Here is an 11,204-nt window from a genome sequence, read left to right on the forward strand (position 1 = left end):
ATCCAAATCTGAAATGACTAAAACAGTGCATAAAATATTTTATTCACATTTGAACTCCACTGGAGTCACAGATGAAGTATCATCTTCTAGTCCAAGAATGAAATCTTCAGGTATTGTCTCAGGTGCTATCTGAGCTAACTGGTCATCATAAGAACGTAGAGTCCATAATTTCTCTAATTCATAGATTTCTCTGGTTTCCGGAAGCATCAAATGAATCACCATGCTGCCTATCAGGGAGAGATAAGAGTTAAAATGAAGGAAGAGTTCATTTGCTTTTATTTTTACCTCACACACACTGACCAGTATAACTCTAGGAACAAAGCAATGGTTCTCAAAGTGTGCGTCCCAGATTAGCATCACCTCGGAACTGAAAAGGCAAACCGTGGACCACATCCTGGCAAAAACAAAACCACAGAAGTGATGCTATGCCTTTCTCAGTGTACCTGGAGAACGTACACGTCAATATGTAACATTACTGGTGATACTAACTTTATCGAAGAGACTAAAGGTGGTTTGTCAGGTTTCTCTTCCTGTAACAATTCTCCATGGGTAACACACTTCTGCACATCTTTCATGCAAAACACTGCCTTTTGTTCTGACTATCCAAGGATGTTTGCAAAATGAATTTTTTTTTTTAAGAGATGGGGTTTCACCATATTGGTCAGGCTGGTCTCAAACTCCTAACCTCAGGTGATCTGCCCGCCTCGGCCTCCCAGAGTGCTGGGATTACAGGCGTGAGCCACCGTGCCTGGCCCCGTAAAGTGAATATTCTTAAAAGAAATACACTGTCTCACTCCAGGGCAAAGGGCAGCTTTGCTTAGAGCAGCATTTCTCAACTAGGTAATATTGGTAATGTCTAGGGTCATTTTTGATTGGCACAATTGTAAAGGAGGAAAAGGATACTGCTAAACATCCTACAATGCACAAGAGACACCCCTCCCTCACATGCAAAATTACCTGGTCCAAAACATTAATATCAACAAAAGTTGAGAAACCATCAGAGCAAAAGTAGGCCTGCTTCTTGCCTGTTAAAAAAAGGTGTAGGCATCCTCATCTGGGTTCCTCTTTTACAACTGTGTGTGCTGGTGTCATCTGGCCCCTGTGTTGCCCTATGGAATCCAGAGCTCAGGAAACTAGTGCAAAATGGATGCTGGCTACTGCTGTGAGTAATAAACTGTCCTTTGTCTCTAACACTGTAATACTATCTTTTGCTAGTATCCATGAAACTGGCAGGACAACTTATTAACTTACAAGTAGAATAAAATCTCAGATTCCTCAGTTGTTGACATACAGTTATATACTCCTTTGTACTAATGGTATCTTGTTGGAAGGTACTTTGAAACTATGTACACATTAATACCCAAAGTTGTTACATCTTTTCAAAACTCTATTCCTCTGCTCTTGTCCTTTCTTGTGCCTCAAAGAACCTTACCCTCATCTATTTGTGCAGTCCAGCCCCCAAACCTTCCTCTACCACCACTAAGGAATATCTCCCACCTCTGCTATGTTATCCTGTTGTCTACCACCTTCCTGATCTGTATGGCTAGTCAGATATACACCATATAGTATATATCTTCCTTCCTCCAAGAGTGCATTATCTAGAGTACTTTGGTGTCAATAGGTGAAAATTCTACATGTGAATAAGACCACCTGGATTATAACTAAAAAATCTTAATCACACTTCAAAAATCTTACCTGGAAATACACTCATCAATTTGATCTCAATCCTTTTGCAACTGAAAACAACTCAAGATTAGTGTAGTACCAAGTTACCTATAAAACATGCCAGAACAACTTACCAAAATCCACGCAAAGCCAGTCATCAGTGTCTTTCCCTTCGATCTTAACATGAGGCTCACTTTCACATTTCAGGTGTTTGTACTGCAAAAACATTGTTTATTAAAGAGAGAAGATGGGGGGAAAGCCTGTTCTTGTTGAAGGTCTGCTGGTAGCTTGGTTTGTTTTTGTTTTGTTTTTTTAATCTTACTCATTTCTCATTGCTATACTTTGCCCTGTGATCAGTAACTTAGGGAAACCATTTCTCCCTCTAAATCTTATCCACCTCCTACACCTCTCTGAGTACTCCTGAATCCTCCTGCCCCAACCCTTCTGAGGGGATCACCCCATTCATTCACCAAGGTTCCTGTGAGGCTGGAAAGGCTAAGCTCAGTCAGCATTTGGTACTCACCTACATCATCACTTATGTTCATCCCAGCTTCCCTTCACCTTCAGGGACTGAAGATACTACCTTCTGTTTATTTGAAGCCAGGTTGCCTCAGTGCCACTGATTTCACCTTATCTACCTTTATAGCAGGTTAATGGGACCCCATCATCCTATAAATGGTCTCAGTTCTTTTGTTAAAACAGATATACTAATATCAAACAAGATGGCCACTGTTAACAAGAGACAAAGAACACTGCATATACATCAATCACTCCAAAATCAAAGTAAGCAATAATTAGGGCAGGAAAAAGACAAAATCAATGAAACGAGGATTTGGTTCTTAGATGGACTAAGAAAAAAGACAGCTAAAATCTGAACTAGGTGACAATACTGATTTTAACAGAAACAGGATTAAAAGAGTACTACGAACAACTGTACACCAACAAACTGGGTAACCTACATGAAACAGCAAAATTTCTAGAAACATAACCTACTGATTGAACCATGAAGAAATACAGTTTGAAATGACCATAACTAGTATGGGGATTGAATCACAGTCAAAAATCTCCCAACAAAAGTCCTAGATCAGATGTCTTCTCTGGTGAGTTTCACCAAATATTTAAACAAGAATGCAATCCTCAAATTCCTCCCCCAAAGGAGCCCTTCCTAACTCATTCCGTAAGACCAATACCTCTGATGAACTTTTGATGTAAAAATCCTCAACCAAATAATAGCAAACTAAATTCAGCACCATTATAAAAGGATTACAGACCATAACCAAGTGGGCTTTATCCCTGGAGTGCAAGGTAGTTCAAGATAAGAAAACTGATCAATGCATTAACACATTAACAGAATGAAGAAAAAATCTGTATGATAATCTGAACTGATGCAGAAAAGGCATTTAACAAAATTCCACACACTTTGACAATAAAAACACTCAACAAAGTAGGCATAAAAGGAAATTACCTCAACATAACAAAGGCCATGTAAGAAAAGCACACAGCTAATATATTCAATGGTGAAAGACTGAAAGCTTTCCTTTAAGATTAGGAACAAGACTAGGGGCTGGGTGTGATGGCTCACGCCAGTAATCCCAGCACTTTGGGAGGCCGAGGTGGGTGGATCACGAGGTCAAGAGATCGAGACCATCCTGGTCAACATGGTGAAACCTCGTCTCTACTAAAAAATACAAAAAAAAAAAAAAATTAGCTGGGCATGGTATCACGTCCCTGTAATCCCAGCTACTCAGGAGGCTGAGGCAGGAGAATTGCCCGAACCCAGGAGGCGGAGGTTGTGGTGAGCCAAGATTGCACCATTGCACTCCAGCCTGGGTAACAAGAGTGAAACTCCGTCTCAAAAAAAAAAAACAGATTAGGAACAAGACTATGCCTACTTTTGCTACTTCTATTCAACAAAGTATTGGAAGTTCTAGTCAGAGCAATTAGACAAGAAAAAGAAAAGGTAACCAACTTGGAGAGGAAGAAGGAAAATTATAAATTATTTCTGAAAACAATACAATTTTACATGTAGAACACCCCAAAGATTCCACAAAAAAGCCCAAGTAGGACTACTAAACAAATTCACACAAAAATCCATTGTATTTCTATATACTAACAATAAGCAACCTGAAAAAGTTTTTAAAATTCCATTTACAATAAGAGAATAATCGTAACCACAGGAGCAAGAGTTTTACACTGAAGACTACAAAACACTGCTGAAAGAACTTAAAGATTCCAGTAAATGGAAAGATATTTCACATTCATGAATGGGAAGACAATATTGTAAAGATTCCAATACTACCCAATGCAGTCTACAAATTCAATTCAATCTCTATCAAGTGGGCATGGTGACAGGCACCTGTAACCCCAGCTACTTGAGAGACTGAGGCAGGAGAATCACTTGAATCTGGGAGGCAGAGGTTGCAGTGAGCCAAGATTGTGCTACTGTACTCCAGCCTGGGCGACAGAATGAGACTCCATCTCAAAAAAAAAATACGGACTCTTAAGGAACCCCAAATAGCCAAAACAATCTTGTAAAAGAACAAAGTTGGAGTCTCCTATTTCCTGATTTCAAAACTTGGAACAAAGTCACAGTAAACAAAACAGTAAAACTGGCAAAAAGACAGATATGCAGACTGATGAAATAGAATACAGAGCCCAGAAATAAACTCTTGTGCATATGGCCAAATGATTTTCAACAAGGGAGCCAAGACCATTTAATGCACAAAGGACAGTCCTTCCAACAAATGGTGCTGAGGAAACATGTCCACATGAAAAATCTTACTGTCTACAAAAACGAACTCAAAATGGGTTAAATACCTAAACAGGAGACCTAAAACTATGAAACTCTTAGAAGAAAATGAGGAAAACACGATACTGGTCTGGGAATTATTTATTGGATGTAATGCCAAAGACACAGGCAAAAGAAAAATTAAATTGGGCTTCACCAAAATTAAATACTTTTGTGCATCCAAGGATACTCTCAAAAGAGTAAAAAGGCAACCCACAGAATGGTAGAAAACACCTGCAAATCATAGATTTGATAAGGGATTAATATCCAGAATATATAGAGGGCTCCTACAACTCAACAACAAAACAACAAACAACCTGATAAAATGGGCAAAGAGCCTGGCCAATATGGTGAGATCCTATCTCTACAAAGAAAAAAATTAGCTGGGTGTGGCTGAGTAACTCCTATTATTCTACCTTCTGTCTCTATGAATTTGACTACACCTGCTCCTGTAGTCCTAGCAATTTGAGAGGCTAAAGTGAGAGTATCACTTGAGCCCAGAAGCTCCAGGCTGCATGCAGTGAGCTATGACCACACCACTGAACTGAAGCCTGAGCAACAAAGTGAGCACTGTCTCTTTAAAACAAACAAAAGCAAAGGACTTTTCTCCAAAAAATATATACAAATGGCCAATAAACAAAAGAAAATATGCTCAACATCACTAATCCTAGGGAAATACAAATAAAACCCACAATGAGATATCACTTCACGCCCATTAGAATGGCTAGAAAGTAACAAGGCTGGTGAGGATGCCGAGAGACTGGAAACTCTGTGCACTGCTAGAGGAAATGCAAAGCCACTGTGAAAGAGTACAGGAGCGCCTCCAAACATTAAAAACATACAGCTTTGGCCGGGCGCAGTGGCTCAAGCCTGTAATCCCAGCACTTTGGGAGGCCGAGGGGGGTGGATCACGAGGTCAAGAGATCAAGACCATCCTGGTCAACATGGTGAAACCCCGTCTCTACTAAAAATACAAAAAATTAGCTGGGCATGGTGGCGCGTGTCTGTAATCCCAGTTACTCAGGTATTCAGGGGGCTGAGGCAGCAGAATTGCCTGAACTCAGGAGGCGGAGGTTGCGGTGAGCCGAGATCACGCCATTGCACTCCAGCCTGGGTAACAAGAGCGAAACTCCATCTCAAAAAAAAAAAAAAATTCAGCTTTGTGCTAGGCTGATTAGAAAAAAAAAAATGAAAAACAGAATCACTATATGATCCAGCAATCCCCACTTCTCTGCACATACCCCAAAGCATTAAAAGCAAAGACATAAACAGCATTTTTTTTGTTTTGTTTTTTGGGACTGAGTTTCACTAGTTTCCCAGGCTGGAGTGCAGTGGTGACATTTTGGCTCACTGCAACTTTTGCCTCCCAGGTTCAAGCAATTCTTCCTCTACCTCCCAAGTAGCCAGAATTACAAGCCCCCTCCACCACACCCAGCTAATTACTGTATTTTTAGTAGGGAAAGGGTTTCACCATATTGGCCAGGCTGGTCTTGAACTTCTGACCTCAGGTGATCCACCTGCCTTGGCCTTGCAAAGGATTATAGGCATGAAGCCAGCCTTTTTTTTTTTTTTTTTTTTTTTGAGACTGTCTTGCTCTGTCACCCAGGGTGGAGCACAGTGGTACAATCTCAGCGGGACTACAGGCACATACCACTACGCCCAGCTAATTTTTTATTTTACTTTTTTTTTTTTTTGAGATGGAGTTTCGCTGTTGTTACCCAGACTGGAGTGCAATGGCACGATCTCGGCTCACCGCAACCTCTGCCTCCTGGGTTCAAGGAATTCTCCTGCCTTAGCCTCCCGAGTAGCTGGGACTACAGGCATGCACCACCATGCCCAGCTAATTTTTTTATTTTTAGTAGAGATGGGGTTTCACCTTGTTGACCAAGATGGTCCCGATCTCTTGACCTCGTGATCTACCCGCCTCGGCCTCCCAAAGTGCTGGGATTATAGGCGTGAGCCACCATGCCTGGCCTACTTTTTGTCTTTTTTGTAGAGACAGGGTTTCACCATGTTGCCCAGGCTGGTTTCAACCTCCAGAGCTCAAGCAATTCGCCCACCTTCGCCTCTCAAAATGCTGGGATTATAGGCATGAGCCACCGCATGCAGCCTCAGGAACAGTATTTCTACACCCATATTTATACCAACATTGTTCACAACAGCCAAAAGGTGGATGCGATCAAAGTGTCCATCGATGGATAAATGGATAAACAAAATGTGGCACATAACGTAAGATGGAGTATTACTCAGCCTTAAAAAAGAAGGAAATTCTGGCATATGCTACTACAGGGATGAACCTTGAAGACATGCTAAGACAGATAAGCCAGTCACAAAAGGACAAATACTGTATGATTCTACTCTTATGAGATACTGAAAAGTAGTCAAATTCATAGAGACAGGAAGTAAAGTGGTAGCTGCCTGGGGAAGGGGAGATGGATAGTTATTGTTTAATGAGAACAAAGTTTGGGTTTTGCAAGATGAAAAAAGTTCTGGAGATGGATGGTGGTAATGACTGCATATCCATGTGATGGTACTAAGCTACTGAACAGCAAATTTTAAAATGAGGAAATGGGCGGGGTGTGGTGACTCACGCCTATAAGCACTTTGGGAGGCCAAGGCGGGCAGATCATGAGGTCAGGAGTTTGAGACCAGCCTGCCAACATGATGAAACCCCCATCTCTACTAAAAATACAAAAATTAGCCTGGCATGGTAGTGCACACCTGTAATCCCAGCTACTCAGGAGGCTGAGGCAAGAGAATCGCTTGAACCCGGGAGGCGGAGGTTGCAGTGAGTGGAGATCATGCCACTACACTCTAGCCTGGGTGACAGAGCAAGACTCTGTCAAAACAAAACAAAACAAAAAAAAAAACTTTCTGGCCTTTGCATATCTCTCCTCATCTAAAATCTCTGTAAAGGTAATTTCTATTTCTTTATCTCTTTGACAGAAATGTCTCTATAAAACCTCCAATTCTTTTTACATCCCCAAGTCCAATGGTCACTAAGTCTTCTTACTCCATCTCACTATAACATCTGATAGAGACCCGGGTAGGCTGTCTTTGCATCTCTTCTGTACACTTTCCTACTTTTCTTCCTATCTCTCCAATTACCCCTTTTTTGGCATCTTCTTCTACTCTGTCATGTTGCACCAGAGTTTTGTCTACAACCCCCACCTGGTTATTTTACAACCATTCTCTATACAATCTCAGCTATTCTTCTGGTCTTAACTGCCTCTTCTATGATCAGCTCTCAACAGAGAAAGAGACATATGTTGCCCCTGCGGAATCGTACCAGAGTCAGCTGGAGGTTTCCAAGTACAGTTTCTTCCTCATTCTGATTCACATTCAGTACAACTGGAAAACAATCCCCCTTTCTTTCCTCAACTAGATTTGTAAGGGCAAGGACTACATCTTTTCTGTTCTTGCCTTCTCAATACCCCATACAGTGCTTGGGAACACTGGGCATGCTCAACAATTTGAAACTCCAGGCCAGCACTGTCCAATAGAACGTTTTATAATCATGAAAATGTTTTATGGCTGACCCATATGGTAGCAATTGGCCACCTGTGGCTATTGAGCATCTGAAATATAGCAATATAACTGCAGAACTGAATTTATATTTTAATTTATAATTAAATAGGCACATGTGGCTAGTGGCTATTACAATGGATAGTGCCTCTAGAACTCCCCCTGGTTATACTGTCTTCTAGCTTGCCTCAGGTTATAAAATACTATCACTATCTTCCTGTTAGGCACTGTGTCTCATGCCTATAATGTCAGCACTTTGGGAGGCCAAGGTGGATGGATCACCTAAGGTTGGGAGTTCAAGACCAGCATGACCAACATGGAGAAACCCTGTCTCTACTAAACATACAAAATTAGCTGGGCATGGTGGCACATGCCTGTAATCCCAGCTACTCAGAAAGCTGAGCCAGGAGAATCACTTTAACTCGCAAAGTGGCTGTTGCAGTGAGCCTAGATCGCACCACTCCAGTCCACCCTGATGAAAGTGAGACTCTTTCTCAAAAAAAAAAAAGAAAAAGAAAAAAGATATCCTAACTCAATAAGGCTGGATACTTGCTCTCATATCTTTCATTATCAAAGAACAAAATGCATTCATGCAAACTTGAAAATCTGGGCTTCTTCTGTAACTTCATATGATGGGTTTATTCTCTAAGTGTTGTTCTTTGGCCTGATGCACTGGCACTAATCCACTCAGTTAATGGTCCAAAAGAGAAAAGAAAGCATCCTACCATTTTCACAACGTAGTAGGCCATGGCATGTAAGTGTCGGGTGGAAGTTCCACTACCAATCACAAAGTAATCTGTATATTTCATTTCTGGAGGAACCTGGATCACACAAATGTCTCTTGCATTTTCTTGCCTCAGAAGTGAAACCATCAGATCGATGTCAAACTTGGAACCAGTATGATCTGAAATGCACAAATAGTTGTTTATGTCAGGACGGCCAAGAAGACAGACCTGTATGCACCCAGAGATGCCGGCAGCTGACAGTGAAACTGTTCCTCCATGAGGGTGTTTAGATTCAAAGTGTTTTTACAGACAGCAGGGCCCAGGCCTCCTGGAAACTGAACATGGACAGCAGTATCATAGCACTGTTCAACTTTTATGGTCAGAGTGCTCAGATTACGCAGAGCCACTACATATCCTTCGCGATTAACCATATGTAAGTAGAACCAGACATCAGTGACAAATGACATTCTATTCATGAACACTTAAAAGGAACAATATACCACAAACACAGAAATGCTGTACACAGAAAAACAGCGCCACAAATTGGATAGGAGGTGATATCCTGGAACATATTAAATTAAATCTCAGTCATAATGGGTCACAGTACTAGAACTGTGAGCTGGAAGGGCTCTTAGGTAGTATCTGGTCCACAACCTTCAATTGAGAGATGAAGAAACTGAGGACTAGCAGAATTACTGTGGCCTAAGATCAGTCACTGAAAGTGCTAAATTTTTAAGTTATTATCATTTTGAACCCTCAAGTTTTCATACAAACCCATTGGGTTATTAACAACTGTTACCTGTGAAAATCTGTTTTTTTTCCCATAAAGATACAGATATTTTGATATTCAGTTTGGAGTATTACAGACTGTAAATTTAAAGCACACTTAAGTTCTAAAGCTGACTCCAAAGGACCTAGTAGCTAAGTCCACTAAGGCCTCTCCCTCTCATACTCTACATTCTTAGATGTGATCTGTTTACCATTCTTAAGTTTCTAAAAACGTAAGCAATAACTAGAAGATATTAACTTGGACACATCTTCTACTAGTGGTACGCAACCCTTCACACCCAGACCCTGGTTCCTCAGAATCCTCATGCCCCAACAATCCCCACAAATCCACTTCCCAGGATCCTAGGAAGAGCGTGAAAGAAGGTGAGGACGGTGAGACTGATGTCAAGGGAAGGAGGTGGCCGGCCGGGAGGCTGGGATTTTGCAGTTCATCTCTTGCTCTCAGTTTCTTCACTGTGCAACGTAAAGGTTGACGCCAACAACCTTTGAAGTCCCTTCCAGCTCTGGATGTGCAGGAGCTTTGTGACCCAAATAGAAATGCAGAAAGAGAGGAACCCACAGCCTGCTTGACCGGGACCTGACTCCTGGCTGCCCGAAGAGGGCCGCCTTCGTTCTCCTCCACGCCAGTACCTGAAGCGTCCGATTCTCGGCGTCCCGCGTCGGCCTTACCCTCTGCCCGCTCCTCCAGTCCAGGATCGCTGTGCAGGCCGCGGACAAGGTTTGGGGTCTGGCAAGCCCGGCCGAACGCTGATCCTACGGGAAGCCGCTGCACGGCCAGTAGCCGAAGCCTGGGCCCGGCTCCAGCCGCGGACCCAGCCACCGAGGAAACCACCCTGCGCCACACTATCGGCGCGAGCCGCCGCGCCACACACCCGCCCGGCCCCATAGCAGTGGACTCGCATCGGCGTCGCGGGTGGGAGGTGCTTCACGGAACCCGGCCTGCAAATTCTACGTCAAGCGCGTGGGCGGAGTCAAGACCTGAAGGCCGGGCCATGGGAGGAGTCTGCTGCCCGTGAGGACTGCAGTGACCCGGAAGAGCTAACTGGAGATTAGGGCGTGCAAGAATGAACTAGTGTCGCTTGCCCACCTTGTTTTGCCTTGTGTCACAGTGGCGCACTAGGTCGTCACTTTCTTTTTTATTTGGTACTGGCTCTGTCCACTCATGTAAGCCTCATAAAGGCAATACTTTTTAACTCTTCCACAGCACCTAAAACAGTTCCTGGTACTGAACGTCCAGAAGTTGCTGCTGTTGATTAGACTGGAGTTAGGACATATAATCTACCCTCTCTTATTACCAAAAAACATTCAAGATTTCCTTGCAAATTTGAAATCCCACAAGGAAAATCTGTTATCCTGGGCTAGAGTGGGGTGGGAGGCAAAGGTGTAAAGGACCATTTGGAAACCGTTTTTAGGTGAGCCCATCATCTACACTCCCTGTATGGAGGAGTTTCCGCCCAGGGGTGGCACTGTGGGGGCTTGCTCTGTGTGAATAAGGAACGCTGAAGTACCATCAAGATTTTCACTCATGGGACTTAAGAATTGAAATAGATCCGGGGCAGGGGAAGCAACTTGCCCAGGTCATACACTCAGGGACCACGTTAGAATCAGAAGCCAATTTCTGGAGTTTCTGAACTCCAGGCTTGCTAGCTGCTGAAAGGAAGGCTTCATAGAGAGCAAATATTTCAAATGTCTGAAACACTGCCAGACACATA

General features: G+C 42.7%; 1 protein-coding gene across 1 annotated transcript; it reads right to left on the minus strand.

Moving 5' to 3' along the window:
* Positions 1-9: 9 nt before the first annotated feature.
* Positions 10-10,395, minus strand: MALSU1 (mitochondrial assembly of ribosomal large subunit 1). Its single transcript, XM_002751511.6, has 4 exons — positions 10,123-10,395; positions 8,704-8,882; positions 1,800-1,881; positions 10-227 (listed from the first exon to the last, which is right to left on the minus strand). Exons 1-4 carry the CDS (start codon positions 10,376-10,378, stop codon positions 40-42), a joined length of 705 nt encoding a protein of 234 aa, XP_002751557.3. The 5' UTR covers positions 10,379-10,395; the 3' UTR covers positions 10-39.
* Between the last annotated feature and the right edge of the window lie 809 nt (positions 10,396-11,204).

Source organism: Callithrix jacchus, chromosome 11 (genome assembly GCF_049354715.1).
Source record: "Callithrix jacchus isolate 240 chromosome 11, calJac240_pri, whole genome shotgun sequence".
Classification (NCBI taxonomy): Eukaryota; Metazoa; Chordata; class Mammalia; order Primates; family Cebidae; genus Callithrix; species Callithrix jacchus.